At 42.8% G+C, this 20,190-nt stretch overlaps 1 protein-coding gene across 9 annotated transcripts in view; it reads left to right on the forward strand.

The window, feature by feature from the left end:
* sfi1 (SFI1 centrin binding protein) overlaps positions 1-20,190 on the forward strand; it is a 287,818-nt gene that overhangs the window by 218,812 nt on the left and 48,816 nt on the right. For all 9 annotated transcript variants that reach the window (XM_069933071.1, XM_069933076.1, XM_069933070.1 and 6 more), the window contains 2 exons: positions 8,199-8,488; positions 10,052-10,147. In XM_069933071.1, the coding sequence (XP_069789172.1) occupies positions 8,199-8,488; positions 10,052-10,147 (386 nt within the window). The remainder of the gene's footprint in view (positions 1-8,198; positions 8,489-10,051; positions 10,148-20,190) is intronic.

Raw genomic sequence — 20,190 nt, forward strand, 5'->3', positions numbered from 1 at the left:
GTTTTCATTGATCTCTGTTGGGTTATATGGAATTTATTTGTTCTTTTTCCTTGATGCCAATACCGTTCTTTTAGCTTGTTCTGTTTTAAGATGCCAAGCTAGTATTTAGTGCTTTTTTTCTCCTAGCTCGTAATACTTCTGCTTTATTTTCATGATGTTCTTCTCCACCTTATACGTTTGTAGTGTTTCGTATTTTATTTTTTTGTCCGCCAATTCTCTTCTTTTTGTTGTATCTTCCCTTGTTGCTAATTCTTTTTCTGTACTTGCTCTTTCACTTTCCAGCTGTTCTATTTCCCGATTGTAGTCTCTGTGTGAGAGCCGTTGAGGCGCATGGATTGGAAGGTACGGTTATCTACCAGTTGCCGACCACTTACATAACTTATTTTTTCAGTAAATTTAATAGGCTCTTCCTTTTGATTTGGTTATGTATTCCATTAATATTTATAGTCATAGAGTTCAACATGGCCAACTCATACTCTCACTTCCGCTTCCTCACCACCAACTTTCCCCTTTTCCCCATTTCCATTTCTCAGTTTTTTTTTGAACGCACTGTATGACAACATTTCTAAAACATAAAATATTTCAACCATTCCCACATCTAAAATTCCCTTAACCCCAAGTGTCTCCACCCCCCCTCTGAGTCACCCTTTGTCCCTTGCTGGGCAACCACAATTCCCCTCTCCATTTGGACTGCGAACCCGTTCGCAACTGTCAAATGATTTTGCAGTGACTGTTATTCTCTCCCACCCAATCCCCTCCAGAAAAGACTTTTATCTTCACATTACAACAAAGCTCCCCCTCTTTTCTTCTCTATTTCTTTCTTATTATTTATCTATTTATTTATTTTTAACCCCTCCTCTTTCCCCCCTTCTCCCTTACTTCCCTTTTCTTCCCTCCTTTAGTTCTTACTTATACATTATTTTCACTTCTTTATATGTAGTTTGTCGTTGTTCTTTGTTCTTGTTACATCTCTTCATCTCTTTTTCTGTCTTGCAGGTGTTCTGCAAATTCTCATGCTTTCTCCAGATCCAAGAACAGTCTGTTTTGCTGCCCCAGGATAACTATTTTAAGCACCGCTGGATATCTTAACATAAATATACAGCCTTTCTTCCATAGGATCGATTTTGCTGCGTTAAACTCCTTTCTCTTCTTTAGGAGCTCAAAACTTATGTCTGGATCGAAAACATTTTTTTGACCTTTATATTCCAGTGGTTTTTTGTCTTCTCTAATTTTATTCATTGCCTTCTCCAATATATTTTCTCTTGTTGTGTACCTCAGAAATTTAACTAAAACGGATCTTGGTTTTTGTTGTGACTATGGTTTCGGGGTTAACGTTCTGTGTGCCCTTTCCATTTCCATTCCTTCCTGCATTTCTGGCATTCCCAGGACCTTGGGGTTCCATTCTTTTATAAATTATTTCACCTTTGCCTTCTTCATCTTCCTTTTGGCCCACTATCTTTATATTGTTTTGCCTACTATAGTTTTCCATTATATCCATCCTGTGAGCTAACAACTCCTGTGTTTCTTTAACATTTTTGTCACTTTCTTCCAATTTTCTTTTTAAGTTGTTCACTTCCATTTCTACAGCCATTACACGTTCTTCCACATTTTCTAATCTTTTCCCTACATCTGTTATGATCAGCTCTATTCTACTCACTTTTTCTTCTGTACTTTTCATTTCACTAAATTCTCGTGTCAGCCATTCTTTTAATACTTTCATTTGTTCTTGAAAATTTTTTTTATCTCTGTACTGTCCATTCATTTTACCTCCTATTCCTCTGTGCAGAGCTTGGTCTTCTTCTGTGTCTGCTCTTGGGTTTGTGTCTTCTATTTCTCTTCCTTGTATCTGTGTCTCTTCTGACTTTCTTGCTGAGCTGCTTGTCTCAGTTTGTTGGGTTTTTTTTTCATGGTTTCTTGATGTTGGTCCTCTTCTTCTGGGCTGGTTGTCTGTTGTGTCTCTGGTTTCCTTTTTTCTTTCTCACCCCTCCCGTTCCCATTGCTTTCTTTATCTTCCAGCTGGGAGCCCTGCTGTCGGGCATCTCTCAGCTGTTCGTGCTGTGGATTTTCACTCCACAGCTGGTCCCCCCTCCTGTCGGTGTTCTCCTTGTCGTGTGCATCGTGCACCCCTGTTTGGCTCCGTGAGCCATTTCGCAGTCCTGCGGTCAGTGGGTCGTGACCCTGCGGGGTCTCCACTAACCTCGGGGAGTGGGCTCCTCTTTCCACAGCGGGTCCCTGCTTTTTCGTGCACTTAAGTCCTTCACCTTTCTCTTCTTGCTTCTTTCTTTCTTTTCTTCCCATTGTTTTTGGCTTTTCTTTCTTAGGTGCCATTTTCTCTACACCTTTATTTTTTATTTGTTGTCTGGGGCTTTGCTTTTTCTTCACTTTTTTCCTTTTCTGGAGAGGGCTGGTATTATCCTACCAGCCACTACTCCATCACGTGACTCCTCCCGCTCCCCAGATTCATTCTTGACTCACATTCATTAGTTATTTGCACTCACAAGTAACAATGGTAAAAGGAGCAGAGAAATCTGTTTCAGGTCGGCAGCATCTGTGGAAAGATAAATAGCTAACATTTCGAGTCAAAAGCCCTCACAGGAGCCTGGAATTGAAAAGCAAAAGATTTGTTTTAATTCACCAAGATGGTAAGAATAAGTCAAAGGGAGCATCTGATGGAGTGAGCATTGTTTACAAAACAGAGGAAATAGCAAAGAATGTTGGTTGAGTGATAAATATTGGTGCGGTGGTGATAACACGGCTTTTTTGTTCATATACCGAGGGAGTTGGTGGAGCAGTTACAGCAAGTAATGCACTGTGGCGGTATGCCATTAGGCAGGCGAACTGGCCCCACTTGTCATGCAAGCGGTAGGGCAGCCGGCCAAAATGGCGCCGTCGGGGGCGGGGGGGGGCATTTCCTCCCGACCTCGGCACCAGGCTCAGAAGCCGGCACTTGGCAACCCACTTGATGCCCCGGTGATGTCGGGGCCCCTCAGTGCAATTCTCAGCCAGGTCCAGGCTGGGAGTATAAGATCAGCCAGGCAGCCTGCAATAAATCAGTTTTTGCTCACTGAACTCAACCAGTTTGGTTGTGCGATTCTTCAGTTAGCAGTGTAGCCGCCGCTACAATTGGTGACCCCGACAGGTTCAAACGTCTTTGAACCTGTCATGAGTGACCCTTCGATCAGTGCTATAACCATCAAGCTTCCTAACTTCTGGATTCAGGAGCCGGAGTCCTGGTGCAGCCACGTAGAGGCTCAGTTTCACCTCCACCAGATTTCATTGGATTTGACCAAGTTTTACCATGTGGTTGCTGCCCTGGACCAGGCCACCGCCAAATGATTACTGCACCTCGTTCAGCAACCATCCGCTTAAGATAAGTACGGGACCATCAAGCAGGTGGTCACCAGCTCCCTCAGCCTCTCCAGTCACCAGCGTGCCACTTGGATGTTGCGCCTTGACGCCTTGGGGGACAGAACTCCAATTGTGTTGATGGACGAGATGCTCGCGCTCATGTGTGATCACACCAACTGCCCACTCTTTGAGGGTATCTTCCTCGACCATCTGCCTGCAGACTTCCGGCTGTTACTGTCCCAGGAGAGGTTCATGGAGCCTAAGAAGGTCGCTCAAAAGGCTCAGGACCTATGGCTCGAAGAATTCTCAGCAGTCCAGCAGGTTATGAGTCACGGTCATGACCACGCCAAGCCTTCCTCTAGCACTGCGGTGGAACACCCGGCCCCTGCAGGGGCCTCAAAGAGCATAGCTAGAAGCAAGCCATTGCCTTCAGGCCTCTGCTTCTTCCACCAGCGCTGGGGAGCCAACGCTCGGAAGTGTCGTCAGCCCTGCTCATTCCAGGGAAATGAGCAGGCCGGCCGCTGTTAATGGCTGCGGCGGCCGGCCAAGAACACAGCCTTCTATACCTGTAGGATTCAGTTGGCGGCCGACGCTTCCTTGTTGACACCGGGGCCCAGAACAGCATCATCCCGGCCACAGCCATCGAGTCCCGGAACCGACCTTGAGGACCTCCCCTCCATTCAGCCTATTTGACAGAGATCCGAATGTATGGAGACAAGACCGTCCTCTTCCAGGTCGGCCAGCGGAAGTTCTCGTGGAGGTTCAACATTTCATCCCTCCCAACCGCCATCCTGGTGTTGACTTCCTCCTTGCCCATGGTCTCATGGTCGACATTCGAGGTAGGCAACTGGTAGATAACCGTACCTTCCAATCCATGCGCCTCAACGGCTCTCACACAGAGCACCTGCAGATAGCCACAGTCAGCACGCCCAAGGACTAGTTTCAGCGTATCCGAGATGAGTTCCTGTCCCACCTCAAGCCGCAGTTCTCCGCCGCCTCACCACATCATGGGGTGTTTCATTACATTCCCACCCAAGGCCTGCCGGTCCATGTCAAGGCACGCCGGCTCCTGCCGGATAAGCTCCAGATAGCGAAGGAAGAGTTCTCACATCTGCAGGAGCTGGGGATCATTCAATGCTCCGACAGTCCTTGGGACTCACCATTCCACCTGGTCCCGAAAGCCTCCGGTGGCTGGCACCCCTGCGGAGATTATCGATGGCTTAATGACGCGACAGTACCTGACCGTTACCCGATCCCTCACATCCAGGACTTTATGGCCAACCTGCATGGTGCGAGGGTATTCTCCAAGGTCAACCTGGTGCGCGGGTATCACCAAATCCTGGTGCACTCCGAGGATATACCCAAAATGGCCATCATTACCCCTTTCAGCTTATTCAAGTTCCTACGCATGCCGTTCGGGCTCAAGAACACCACCCAGAAATTCCAGCGTCTTATGGACACAGTGGACAGGGATTTGAATTTCGTATTCATTTACCTGGACAACATCCTTGTCGCCAGCAGAGACCGGGCACAACACAAGTCTCACCTGCGCACCCTCTTCTCCTTACTGGCCGACTTCGGCCTAATGATCAATCTGCCCAAATGCCAGTTCAGGGAAGAGTCCATGCAGTTCTTGGGGCATACCATCGCGGCCAAAGGAGCTACACCTACCGCTACGAAGGTCGCTGCAGTCAGGGAGTTCCTACGCCCGGACAACCTCAAGGTGCTGCAGGAGTTTGCGGGTATGGTCAATTTCTATAACACCTTCATTCCAGGCACTGCGTGCATCATGCAGCCACTCTTCACCCTCATCGCGGCCGAAGACAAGACACTCGCCTGGACTCCAGAGACCAGCAGCGCATTCGAACCCACGAAAGATGCCCTCGCGAAGGCAACCCTGTTCGTCCACCCACACACCGACCTGCATATGGCGCTCTCCATTGACGCCTCTGCTACAGCCATCGGTGCTATCCTGGAGCAGCAGGTGGACAGACAGTGGAAACCACTGGCATTCTTTAGCCGACTTCTTCACCCGCCAGAGCGCAAGTATAGTGCTTTCGATCGTGAGTTGCTGGGCATTTACCTGGCGGTGCGTCATTTCCGCTATTTCTTGGAGGGGAGGCCTTTCACCATTTTTACCGACCATAAACCCCTCACTCAGGCACTCACTATGGCAAGAGATCTCTGGTTGGCCCACCAACAGTGTCACCTTCGTATCTGAGTTTACCACCGACATTCGGCACAAGGCAAGGAAAGACTACGTGGTCACTGACGCACTCTCTTGACCAGCCATTTGCGTGCTGACACCCGTCCTCCACTTTGACCAGCTCGCTCGGGACCAGAAGTCCGACGAGGAGACGTGGGCCTTCAGGACTGCCATCATGGGCCTGCGGTTCCAGGACCTCCTGACTCCTGTGCGATGTCTCCATGGGCACCCTCCATCCAGTGGTTTCCCAGCAGTGGCACAGGCAAGTATCCCACCATATCTATGACCTTTCCCACCCTTCCATCAGGTCCACGGTCTGTATGGTGGTAGAACGTGAGGACACTGTCCTGTGCGATGTCTCCATGGGCACCCTGCATCCAGTGGTTCCCCAGCTGTGGCGCAGGCAAGTCTTCCACCATATCCATGACCTTTCCCACCCTTCTATCAGGTCCATGGTCCATATGGTGGCAGAACGTTTCGTCTGGCATGGGCTTTGGAAGCAGACTGCAGACTGGGCCAGAACCTGCACCCATTGCCAGCTTTCCAAGGTATACAGGCACACCAGAGCGCCCATACAAGATTTCAAACACGTCCGGGAATGGTTCAGCCACATACATGTGGACATCGGCGGACCTTTACCCGTTTCCCAAGGTAACCATTACCTTTTCATAGCGGTCGATCACACCACTCATTGGCCCGAGGCAATCCCGATGCCAGATGCCTCCACTGACTCCTGCTCCCAAGCGCTTTTGAATGATTGGGTAGCCCAGTTCAACGTCCCAACCCACCTCACCAGTGATCTGGGCGCCCAGTTCACCTCTGTGCTCTGGGCACAGCTTTCCAACAGGCTGGGGATCGAGCTACATCACACCACGGCCTATCACCCACAGGCCAATGGGCTAGTCGAATGATTGCACCGCCACCTTAAGTCAGCACTCATGGCACGCGGCGGGGCAGCCGGCCAAAATGGCGCCATCGAAGGATTCCTCCCGACCAACAGGCTGGGAATCGAGCTACATCACACCATGGCCTATCACCCACAGGCCAATGGGCTAGTCGAATGATTGCACCGCCACCTTAAGTCAGCACTCATGGCACGCTGTGGGGCAGCCGGCCAAAATGGCGCCATCGAAGGATTCCTCCCGACCTCGGCACTGGGCTCAGAAGCCTGTGCATGGTGACCCACGTGATGCCCCGTTGACGTCGGGGGCCCCCCCAGCACGGTTCTCAGCCAGGTCCAGGCTGGGAGTATAAGACCAGCCAGGCAGCCTGCAATAAATGAGTTTTTGCTCACTGAACTCAACCCGTCTGGTTGTGTGATTCTTCAGTTTGCAGTGTTACCACCGCTACAGCACCAACAATTACAATGATACTCCATTGTAGCAAAGGAAGGATAAACCATTGAATATCAATCATTAGTTACCCTTCCTTTTCTGAACTGGGAGTTAGCCTTGAAGTTTTGAAGAAGGCACCAAAACTTGATAGAAAACTAATCGCATGTAGATGAATTTCACTATTATTGATGCTCAAATTGACCCAGCAAGTTCAGGAAATATGGGAACAAACTTTGAGTGGTGCTGAAGTTCTCGCCAAAATTTGCCTGTGGCAAAATGGGGAAAGAAAGAATGGTTGAAGGCAGAGGAAATTGGCAAATTTATCATTTTAAACTGTGCATTTACTGTAGGCAAGAATGGGCTTGACTTGTTTTTTCTGTATCAGAAAATTTGCTTGGCATTGCATTAATGATTATCATGTTTATCAAAAATAATGCAGGTGTTTTGGAGAGGTTGCAGGGGAGATTTTCCAGGATGTTACCTGGTTTGGAGAACATGTCAATTGAAGCAAGGTTGACAGAGCTAAGGCTTTTCTCTTAAGAATGATGAAGGATGACAGGTAACTTAATAGAGGTATATGTGAGGCTTAGACAGGAAGCGGACAGCCAGCATCTTTTTCCTGAGGCAACAACAGCCGAGGACATCTACTTCAGGTGAATGGGTGAAAGTTTAGAGAGACATCAGAGATATGTTTTTTACTCAGAGGGAGGTGAGTGCATTGCTGTAGTGGATGGTGGTGGCTGCTGCAATTGGGACATTGAAAATGCTCTTAGATAGGGACATGGATGTAAGAAAAATAGAAGGTTATGGGTATAAGATGTGGGAAAATTAGATTGTTGGAGAGTTGGTTTACATTGGTCGACACAATAGTATAGGCTGAAGTGAGTGTACTGGGCTGTAATATTCTAATCACATGCACTAATTTCCTGTTGCACTTAAATGGCCAATTAATTTGCAAATTCAATATTGTGGTATCTTTGGGCAGCCTGACATCAAGGTGAGGCAGAGTGCTGGCCTGCATAAATTGATCAGCAAGCTCCGGAGATTTGCAAATATGTCAGTGTTCTTTGTTATTGCTGGGACAGAATCCTATCTCTCTGACAAAACAATGTGTGAGTATTTTCCCCAGAGTGACTGCATGAATTCAGTGAGGTAGCTGACAACCACAAGGGCAATAAGGATGACAGTAATGCTGGCCTTGTCAGCATTGGCCAAAATAGGTTTAAAAAAAACAACTCTATTGAGCAATCTATTAATTTTAACATATGGCATTTCATTTTGTCCTCATTGAATTTCAAATGATGCCCAAGACTGCTTATAGCCTTCATCAAATTGTCTATCACTATGCAATGGTTTGGAAGCAAAGAACGCTCTGCAAAAGGGAAAGTTCGAAACAGAAGTCTGTTGCTATGACGAGAAAAAAAAATGTGGCTTTCAAGCACCCGATTGCTGATGTTTGCAAAGAGAAAGATGTCTTTTCAAAAACTGGGATCTTGAAGAGTTCATCCTCGAAAATGATTACAAAGGCTACAACAGATCCAGTCCAATTTGACAGCTCTCCAAAAGTGCTGCCTGGTAGTGATGTGGACTTCAGAAATTTGTAAGTGAATTTTTTACTTTCTTAGCTTTGTGACAAAGCAGCAATTTCACATCAACGCAGCAATTTTAACAGTTACTGACTGAAAGTGCACAAGATCCGGACGTTTGTCAAAATGTCATAATTACAAAGGGGCACTTCTCATAAGCTCATGCATCATTCAAAGCAAATCATTTTACAACTCCGGGCCTGATTGCTAGTGCTATAAAGGCATTGCACTAACTGCTGCGTTTATATAGTGAAGATAAAGATTTAAAACTGATTTTTTTGGTTTGGGCCCTTCATCAAAGTATGAAAAAACAGTCAGGCACTCAAACAGAATGGTGGGTGGGGAGGTAGGGGCAGGGGGAGGAGCACAGTCCCAAAAGCAGGAGGTAATAAGGGGAGAAGGAAGGGATGGCACACCAGCCAGCAAAAGAATAAAAAGGGAAAGGAGTGGAGAGCTGAAGGAAAGAAAACAAAGAGAAAGGGAAGGGTGGGAGAAGGGAGAGTAGCTAGCGAGGGAAGCAAAGAGAGCCGCAGTCAATTGTATGTAGGTATCTCAGCTTCTCGCGTGGGCCAAACTGGGAGGCCTGGACCTCAGATTCTTGCAGTAGCCAAACTGGGAGGCCTACTCACCATATGGCTTCCTCTAAATCAGAGAGACTGGAAGGCAACTGGGAGATTGTTTTTTTCTGAGCACCTTCGCTCTGTCCACTGCAATAATGGGAAGCTCCCAGGGGCCAACCATTTCAATTCTACACCCCATTTCCTTGCTGATGTGTCTGTCCACAGCCTCGTGCACTACCAAACCAAGGCCACCTGCAAATTGGAGGAATGACAACTAATATTCCATCTGGGCACTCTCCAACCAGATGGCATTCACATTGACCTCCAGTTTCCATTGGGCCCATCGTGTATGTCACTCTTTCTCTCTCTTCCCCCCCCCTTCCCTATCCCCGTTTCCTTTCCTCCAGCTCCCCACCCCCTTTCCATTCAGAGAGTTACCCCTCCCCCCTTTCACTTCTCAGTTTTATTCTCTTCTGCCCTCCTACCCACACACCCATATCCACCTATGGCCTCTTGCCTATTGGCTTGTGCTCAGCCTTATCCTCTTCCTCCTCCCCCCTTTTTTTACCAGGCACCTGCCTGCTTAGGCCCAAAATGCTGGTTATATACCTTTGGTTCCTGTGGACACTATGTGACCTGTTGAGGTTTTCCAGCACTTTTATGTTTTGCATTATCAGGGGTATTTCAATTTTGGGGAAAGTCAGACAATTGGCCTGCAATGGCAAAATTGTTTCTCCATGCAAAGCTCTTTCATCTTAGTTAAAAAGAGTATATTGATGTGAGGACTTGGCAGCACATGGGGCATTGGGTCAGTACATAATTCTGGAATGGAATACATTATTGCAAGTTCCTCACTGGAAATGAATGATTGGAATAGACCGAAAGCACCAAGTGAAACTACAGGTAATAGGATTATCTGAAAAAAAAATCAGAAGAAAACTAATTGAAAATGATCTTGAGGAAAGAATATGGCATTCAAGTTTTAAAGATAAATTCAGTCTTTCAATGTTTTACCAGACACATTGCACACCAGATGAGATTACAACCAAGAAAACCAAGGTTTCTGCTAAAGCCATCACAAAAGAAAGAAGTTGAGGGCAATGGCAACAACAGGTATGTGGATCTTTTGAGGAAACAGCCCTGAGCTGTTAATTGTTTTATAAGATATCCTCACCAATTCAGAAACACAAACGTGAACCATGACTGTTGTGTTGGCTATGCACAGGAACTTGCATATTCCACATCTTATTTTCCATTTCTCTGTTCCATTCCCCCTCCATATTTCCATTCACATCCACATCCTTGTCCTGTCTTCTAACTTTCCTCTCATCTCTGCTAATGCTTTTGTATTCGCTCCCTCTTATCCTGTTATTGCCCCTCTTTCCATTTTCTCTTCGCATTTGACTCTGTTCTTTGCTGTAGTTTTATTAATGGCAAATATGATTACCAAAATATCATCATTGCATTCATCTGCATCTTGACATGGTCGATATCGAAGTAGTGTTTGTATATCATTAAAAATCAATGTGATCCGATTATTTCTCTGGTTAGACATGCAATAATTGTTGATTCCTTGTTCTTATTACAACAATTTTGAAGGGAATATCTCCAGACTTCCACCTTGTCCTTGACGATTCTTTATATTATTGAGAATAGGACTTCAGAATCAGAATTTATTGTGATGAACATGTCACCAAATTTGTTACTTTACGACCACATTAGAAGTGCAAATATTGCTATAAATTACATTAAAAAATAAATTAGTGCAAAAGAAGAGACCGTGAAGTATGTCTGTGATTCATTGTCCATTCAGAAATCTGATGACGGAGAGGAAGAAGCTGCTTTGGTGTTGCTGGGTGTTCGTCTTTAGGCTCCTGTAGCTCCTTCCTGATGGTAGCTGTGTGAAGAGGGCATGTCCTGGGTGGAGAGGGTCCTTGATGATAAAGGTTGCTTTCTTGAGGTACTGCCTCTTAGTTGTCCTTGATGGAATGGAGACTGATGCCCATGATGGCGCTAGCCAAGTTCATCACTTTGTCGTTTTTTTCCTATCTTGTGCATTGGCACCTCCATGCCAGACATTGATGCAACCAGTCAGAATGCTCTCCATGGTACACCTGTAGAAATTTGCAAGTCTTTGGTGACATTCCAAATCTCCTCAAACTCCCAACGAATTATAACTGTGAGCGAGCCGCCTTCATGATTAAGCATAAAAGTCCCAGGATAGATCTTCAGAGATGTTGACACCCAGGGATTTGAAGTTCTTTCCACTTTCCACTGCTGGCCCCTCAATGAGGACTAGTTCATGATCTCTGATTTCCCCCTCCAGATGTCCATAATCAGTTTCTTAGATTTTCTTTTTTTTTTAATTTTTAAAACATTTTGCACAATATGAACCATACTGACCAAAATGCACACAAACAATTTGCTCTTGAATATACACAGTGTCATTTTCTACCTTTTTCCCCCCTCCCTTCCCTCCCTCCTTCCCACCCCCTCCCCACCCATTAAACGTTCAACATATACAATACAATAAACCCATTAAACAATGTCATCACACAATGAAAATAAACAAGAAAATTGTGTCATCTACTTTTACACACTTTTTCGTTCATTTCGTCTTCTTTTCATTCTGTCATTTTAGGTGGTGGAGGTCCGCGGTAGGACCTCTGTTGTGTTCCATGTACAGTTCCCAAATTTGTTTGAATACTGTGATGTTATTTCTTAAATTATATGTTATTTTTTCCAATGGAATACATTTAGTCATTTCTGTGTACCATTGCTGTATTCTCAGGCTGTCTTCTGATTTCCAGGTTGACATTATACATTTTTTTGCTACAGCTAAGGCTATCATAATAAATCTTTTTTTTTGTGCTTCATCCAAATTGAGGCCAAGTTCTTTACTTCTTATATTACTTAGAAGAAAGATCTCTGGATTTTTTGGTATGTTATTTTTTGTGATTTTATTTAATACCTGATTTAGATCTTCCCAAAACTTTTCCACTTTCTCACATGCCCAAATTGCATGTACTGTTGTTCCCGTTTCCTTCTTGCAGCGAAAACATCTATCTGATACTGTTGGGTCCCATTTATTTAACTTTTGGGGCGTGGTGTATAGCCTGTGTAACCAATTATATTGTATCATGTGTAACCTCGTGTTTATTATATTTCTCATAGTTCCAGAGCATAGCTTTTCCCATATTTCATTTTTTATCTTTGTGTTTAGATCTTGTTCCCACTTTTCTTTGGGTTTATAGTTTATTTCATCATTTTCTTTCTCTTGCATCTTGATGTACATGTTTGTTATAAATCTTTTAATTATTATTGTTTCTGTAATCACATATTCAAAGCTGCTTCCTTCTGGTAACCTCAGCCTGCTTCCCAATTTCTCCTTCAAGTAGGTTTTCAGTTGGTGGTATGCACACATTGTACTGTGAGTTATACCATATTTGTACTTCATTTGTTCAAAAGATAATAAATTATTTCCCAAAAAACAATTTTCTATTCTTTTGATCCCTTTTCTCTCCCATTCTCTAAAGGAAAGGTTATCTATTGTGAAAGGGATTAGTTGATTTTGCGTCAATATTAATTATGGTAGTTGGTCATTTGTTTTTTCCTTTCTACATGAATCTTCTTCCAAATGTTGAGCAGATGGTGCAGTACTGGTGAATTCCTATGTTCCACCAGCTTTTCATCCCACTTATATAGTATATGTTCAGGTACCTTCTCCCCTATTTAATCTAGCTCTAATCTGGTCCAATCTGGTTTTTCCCTTGTTTGCTAAAAATCTGATAGATATCTTAAATGTGCTGCTCTATAATAATTTTTTAAGTTTTTCCACGTCTTTGGTATTACTGTAATTATTTTCTTCAATCTGGTTCATTACTTCCAGGAGAGGAGGAATTAATAAGTCTTTAAATGTTTTATAGAATTCTATTGGGAGTCTGTCCTCTCCCGGTGTTTTATTGTTCGGTAGCTTTTTTAATATATCTTGTATTTCCTCTATTTCAAATGGTTTTATCAATTTGTTTTCCTCCTCTTCTTACAATTTCGGTAATTCAATTTTAGCTAGAAACTCATCTATTTTGTCTTCTTTCCCTTCGTTCTCAGTTCAAAATAATTGCTCGTAGAATTCCTTGAAGTTTTCGTTGATCTCCGTTGGGTTATATGTAATTTGTTTGTCCTTTTTCCTTGATGCCAATACCGTTCTTTTAGTTTGTTGTTTTAACCTGCCAAGCTAGTATTTTGTCCGGTTTTTTTTATCCTAGCTCATAATACTTCTGCTTTGTCTTCATTATGTTCTCCTCCACCTTGTACGTTTGTTTCATATTTTATTTTTTTGTCCGCCAATTCTCTTCTTTTTGTTGTGTCTTCCCTTGTTGCTAGTTCTTTTTCTGTACTTGCTCTTTCACTTTCCAGCTGTTCTATTTCACGATTGTAGTCCTTCTTCATCTTAGTTACATAACTTATTATCTTCCCTCTGATAAACGCTTTCATTGCATCCCATAGTATAAATTTATCTTTTACTGATTCCGTTTTATTTCAGAGTACATTTTAATTTGGCGCTCAATTAATTCTCTAAAATCCTGTCTTTTAAGTAGCATGGAGTTTAATTTCCATCGAAATGTTATCAGTGGGATGTCCTCCAGCTCTATTGCTAATAAAACGGGTGAGTGATCCGTTAACAATCTAACTTTATATTCTGTTTTTCTAACTCTCCCTTGGATGTGGGCTGACAACACGAACAGGTCAATCCTTGAGTATGTTTTATATCTACTCGAATAATATGAGTATTCCTTCTCCTTTGGGTGTTGTCTCCTCCATATATCCAAAAGTTGCATTTCCTGCATCGATTTAACCATAAATTTGGTTACTTTGTTATTTCTGCTAGTCTTTTTTCCAGTTTTATCTATCTTTGAGTCCAAATTAAGGTTTAAGTCCCCTCCTATCAGTATATTCCCCTGCCAATCTACAATCTTCAAAAAGATATCTTGCATAAACTTTTCATCCTCTTCATTAGGTACATATACATTGAGCAAATTCCAAAATTCTGAATATATCTGACACTTTATCATTACATACCTCCCTGCTGGATCTATTATTTCCTCCTCTATTTTGATTGGTACATTTTTATTGATTAATATAGCTACTCCTCTGGCTTTTGAATTATATGATGCTGCCATTACGTGCCCTACCCAGTCTCTCCTTAATTTATTGTGTTCCACTTCAGTTAGATGTGTTTCCTGTTTGAATGCTATATCATTTTTTTCTTTCTTCAGTAAATTTAACAGCCTCTTCCTTTTGATTTGGTTATGTATTCCGTTAATATTTATAGTCATATAGTTCAACATGGCCATTTCATACTTTGTTTACCTCTCATTTCCGCTTCCTCACTACCACCATTTTCTTTTTTTGAACCTACTATAAGACAACACTTCTAAAACATAAAATATTTCCACTATTCCCACATCTAAAATTCCCTTAACCCCAAATTTCGTCCCCCCCCCCCCCCCCACCGCTTGCCGGGCAACCACAACTCCCCTCTCCATTTGGATTGCGAACCTGCTCACAAGCGTCAACTGATTTCCCAGTGACTGTTATCCTTTCCCACCCAACCCCCTCTAGAAAAGACTTTTATCTTCACATATAACAAAGCTCACCCTCTTTTTTCCCCCCTTGCTTCCTTTCTTCCCTTTTCTTCCCCTCCTTAGTTCTGACTTATTTTTTCTTCTTTATATGAAGTTTGTCATCATTCTTTATTCTTGTTACATCTCTTCACCTCTCTTTCTGTTTTGCAGCCGTTCTGCAAATTCTCGTGCTTTCTCCAGATCCGAGAACAGTCTGTTTTGCTGTTTTGCTGCCCCGGGATAACTATTTTAAGCACCGCTAGATATTTTAACATAAATTTATAGCCTTTCTTCCATAGGATTGATTTTGCTGCATTAAACTCCTTCCTCTTGTTCAGGAGCTCAAAACTTATGTCTGGGTAGAAAAAAAATTTCTGACCTTTGTATTCCAGTGGTTTTTTTTGTCTTCTCTCAGTTTTTTCATTGCCTTCTCCAATTTATTTTCTCGTCGTATATCTCAGGAATTTTACTAAAATGGATCTTGGTGTTTGTTGTGACTGTGGTTTTGGGGTTAATGTTCTGTGTGCCCTTTCTATTTCCATTCTTTCCTGTATTTTTGGCATTCCCAGGACCTTGGGGATCCATTCTTTTATATCTTTCATATCTTTGCCTTCTTCATCTTCCTCAAGGCCAGCTATCTTTATATTGTTTATCCTACTATAGTTTTCCATTATATCCATCTACTGAGCTATCAACTCCTGTGTTTCTTTAACTTTTTAATCACTTTCTTCCAATTTTCTTTTTAAGTCGTTCACTTCCATTTCTACAGCTGTTTCTCGTTCTTCCACATTTTCTAATCTTTTCCTTATTTCTGTTATGACCAGCCCAATTCTACTCACTTTTTCTTCCGTAGTTTTCATTTTTCTTTTTATTTCACTAAATCCTAGTGTCAGCCATTCTCTTAATGCTTTCATATGTTCTTGAAATTTTTTTTTAATCTATGTACTGTCCATTCATTTTACCTTCTATTTCTCTGTGCAGAGCTTGATGTTCTCCTTCTTCTGTGTCTGCTCTTGGGTTTGTGTCTTCTACTTCTCTTCCTTGTATCTGTGTCTCTTCTGACTTTCTTGTTGAGCTGCTTGTCTCAATTTGTTGGGTTTTTTTTATGGTGTCTTGATGTTGGTCGTCTTCTGGGCTGGTTATCTGTTGTGTCTCTGGTTTCCTTTATTCATTCTCACCCCTCTCTTTCCCTTTATTTCCTTTATCTTCCAGCTGGGAGCCCTGCTGTCGGGTCTCTCTCAGCTGTTCGTGCTGTAGTGTTCCACTCCACAGCTGGTCCCCCCTCCCGTCGGTGTTGTCTTAGCCGTGTGCGTCGTGCATGCGTGATTCCTCGTGCATGCACGATTGCGCACCTTTGTTTGGCTCTGTGAGCCATCTTTGCAGTCCTGCGTTCGATGGGTCACGACCCTGCAGGGTCTCCACTGATCTCAGGGAGTGGGCTCCTCTTTCCACGGCGGGTCCCTGCTTCTTCGTACAGGTAAGGCCTCCACCTTTCTCTTCCGGCGTCTTTCTTTTTTTCTTCCTGTTATTTTTGGCTTTTCTTTCTTTGGTGCCATTTTCTCTACACCTTTATTTTTCATTTGTTGTGATTTGTGTGTCTGGGGCTTTGTTTTTTTTCTCACTTTTTTCCTTCGTTTCTAGAGAGGGCTGGTATTCTCCTACCGACCACTACTCCATCATGTGACTCCTCCCAGTTTCTTAGATTTTCTAATTTTGTTGTTTGCTGATCTATCTCATTTCTGCACATTTCCTAATTGCTGACTGATTCTGCTGATGACTTTGGTGTCATCGACAAATTTGTAGATGGGATTTGAATTGTGCATCGCCACACAGTCATGGATGTAGAGTGAGTAGTGCAGTTGTCTAAGCAGGCATCTTCGAGGTGCACCTGTTCATTGTCAGTGAGGACGTTTCCGATTCATACTGACTGTGGTCTTCTGATGAGAAAGTCAAGGATCTAGTTGCAGAGTGGAGTGCAGAGGCCCAGGTTTTGGAACTTGTTGACCAGTTTGCTCGTGTTGAAAGCTAAGCTATAGTCGATGAAAAGTAGCAAGTGTTGCTGTTGTCCAGGTGATCCAGAGGTGAGTGGAGAACCGGTGAGATTGCATCTACTGTGGAGCAATTGTGGCAATAGGCGAATTGCAGTGGGAATTCATGTCAAGAAATGAATTTCTGATGAGATCTTTGTAATTCTGCCCTCTAAAGCTATCTTACCATGCATTTCCTTGCTCATTATTAAGCAACTCTTTCTGACACAGGACCCTGACACACCTCTTTCTCTTCATCGTGACCCATCCTCAAATGTATCCTGGGAACGAACATTTCATGCTGTAGGGTGGTGTATCTTCTACCTTCACTGGAGCACTTTTTCCCGTGATCCTGTTCTTACTTTCTTTCTCCTGTAATCCTCCTTTTCATCACAGATTGCTCTTTTTCCTTCTCTCTCTTCCCTTTATACCCTTCTTTTTCAGGATTCATACCTCTGAAAATGAAGTCTGTAGCCAACAAGCACAGGCAATGAAGCAAAATGTACCAATGAATGCATAAGAGTATGAATTAACAAGGATATATAGAAGACAAATATTTTTTGATTAATGCTCATCAAACAAGGGTGAATGTACTGTTACAGCCCAGAGGACCTCAAAACCCAACAGCAATAGATATTCACCAAGACAAATGGTTACTTAAACAAAAGTTGCTTTTAATTATCTTTAAACATGAAAACAGGATCAAACTTTATCTTAACCATATAACCATTTACGGAGCGGAAACAGGCCATGTTGGCCTTTCGAGTCCACACCGGTTCACTGATTTTGTGCGCCCTCTTCAGGCATTGGTCCCAGTAGATCTTCATTCAATAACGATGGGTGAATTCAATGCAGGTGGAATCTTATTGAAATTGAAAGCAAGATTGTTGTCCTGGCACCACACAAACAGATTCTTGATCTCCATCCTGCTTTCTGACTCATGGTCATCAACTTGGATCTCCGAAAATCTTATCGACTAAAACTTACCTTGATAAACATTAAGCAGTCTCAACGGATTGTAGCTACTTGAGGACGGAAGTCCCAAAGTAAATTAAGACTCAAGAACATTACCTTCAAAGTTCGTGCAAAGAAGTGAGATATAATGTGTAATCTTGAGACCCAGCTCACTAATATCGTCACCCACCTGCATCAAGGAGGACACAAATAGACATCACTATTAACTTAACTAACATAACTTTACCTCCTTCTAATTCTAAGCACACGTGTATGTAATGCGTATGTAAGTTTAGAAGATTTATTTGATTCACAGTTCAATCTCACTTCTCATTCCTCTAAGTTAATTAGTTGCAGGCATTTCTTATACGATGCACAGAATTTAACATTTATGAAGTTCACCAGGCTTTGGTGCTGGAAAGGTAAATGGTTACTGCTCAGGAAGGTTCTTGTTGGTTTTCAGAGAGATTTGTTGTTTCCTGGACACCCACAATTGATTCCTTTTTAAGCAGCCACTTCTTGCTGAAGAAACTTTCCCCATCAGGGTTCTCCAGATGATAACCTCTTCCTTTCAGGTTACCATAGAGTTCCTGTTTGTTTCTCTTATTCCAAGTGAAACATTAGACAGCCAGTCCTCTCCTCTTGCATGAACCACAAGGGCTTTGGCCAGGCTGAACTAAGCACTCACAACCCGTCTTCCAATGGGGTTTTTCCACAAGTTTTCCAGCTTGTCCTATTCTAGTCCCAGCTGCTGCTGCTGACTGTAACACTGTAGAACTCATCTCTCTCTCTCTCTCTCTCTCTCTCCCTCTCTCTCTCTCACTCTCTCTCTCTCTCTCTCTCTCTCTCTCTCTCTCTCTCTCTCTCTGCTTGCAAACCCACATGACCCTCTTAGAACAGCAAGTTCCACTCTATACAGCCTGTGGCTCCAAGTTCTTTCATCTGTTGCCTTTTTGAAAACAGTCATCCATTAGTGAAGTCTATTTTGCACTCTCCAGAGCTTTTGCAAAGGCTCTTGGAGCTGGACTGTCTAGCATGAGTAGAAGCTCCAGTATTTTAAATAAGATCTGTTATCTCCCAAAAACATATCTATAATCTGTCACAGTACACCCTATCTTTATTCTGACTCAGCTCACTGAGTTTCTTTATACAGCAGATTGCAAGTCTAATTGTGGATATTCAGTCATTGAATCCATGAACTTTTGGACATAAACAATCAAGAATATACGGTAATAATTTAGTGACAGAGAAACCTTTAAACACTGAATAAACCACAATCTGATTGACCTGTGTAGCAAGCTTGAAATATTTAATGGCCTGCTCTATTCCAATTTCTTAAATGAGCTATAGACCATCAGTAATGATCTACTACACGGCCCAATTTCACTCCTGGCTGAGATCGTCCATTGATGTTCAATTCCTCTCGACTTCACCATTCCAACTCACTACTAATTTGCTTCCCTTGTTCCACTCTATATCTGTGATTTGATTCATTGCAGCTATTAGAAAAGTAGAAAATACAATTTTCAAACAAAATAATGAATATACTAGAGTCTATTCAGTTGATTGTGACGAAGCGAACCAAAAATGAAACTTTTTAGTCATTCCCATTTTCCATCATCTGTCCATAGCCTTGTGACTCTTCGCGCTCATTAAAACAATTTTAAAATGTGGTGAGGATTTCTGTAATCATCACCCTTTCAGTCATCCAGTTCTACCACTGTTCCCTTTCACTTAATTAACTTATCTGCAAGTCTCTAGTCATTGTTCTCTCTAAGGGAAAGACAGTTAGATTGTCTTGGCTTCTCATCATTTTTGCTCCTTAATTAAATCTTCCCCCAGTTTCCTTTGTAAAAACCTGTATCAACTTGGTGTCTTATAATTATAATTCTCCAATCTTAGCAACTCTGAACATCTATCTGTACCTTTTTTGTGCAATGAGCAGAACTTTATGCAGTACTCTAATCACAGCTTAGCGAGTTTTATATGGTTCTAATATGACTTATTATTATCATGATTGTTCCATTTCAAAATTTTTTTTAAAAACATAGAATTTAGAACATAGAAATCTAAAGCACAGAACAGGCCCTTCAGCCGAAATTGTTATGCCAACCTATTCTAACAAGTACCTGGAATTGCTCTCCTGCTTAACCCTTCATTTTTTCAGTTCCATGTTTTTTATCTAATCGTCTCTTAAAGATGCTATTGTACCTGCCTCCACCACTGTTCCATACATGCCCACTCTCTAGAAAAAATTTACCTCTTATATCTCACTGTGCTTACTCCAAGCACCTTAAAACTCTTCCCCTTTGTCTCAGCCATTTCAGCCCTGGGAAAAGGCCTCTGGCCATCCACATGATCAATACCTCTCATCATACACCTCTATAAAGTCACCCCTCATCCTCTGTCACTCTAAGGAGAAAAAGATCAGGTTCACTCAACGTATCTTCACAGCGCATGTTCTCCAATCCAGGCAACATCCTTGTAAATCTCTTCTGTACCCTTTCAACAGGATCATCATCTTTCTTGTAATGAGGTGACCAGAACTGAA

This window comes from Narcine bancroftii, chromosome 4, assembly GCF_036971445.1.
Source record: "Narcine bancroftii isolate sNarBan1 chromosome 4, sNarBan1.hap1, whole genome shotgun sequence".
NCBI classification, from domain to species: Eukaryota; Metazoa; Chordata; class Chondrichthyes; order Torpediniformes; family Narcinidae; genus Narcine; species Narcine bancroftii.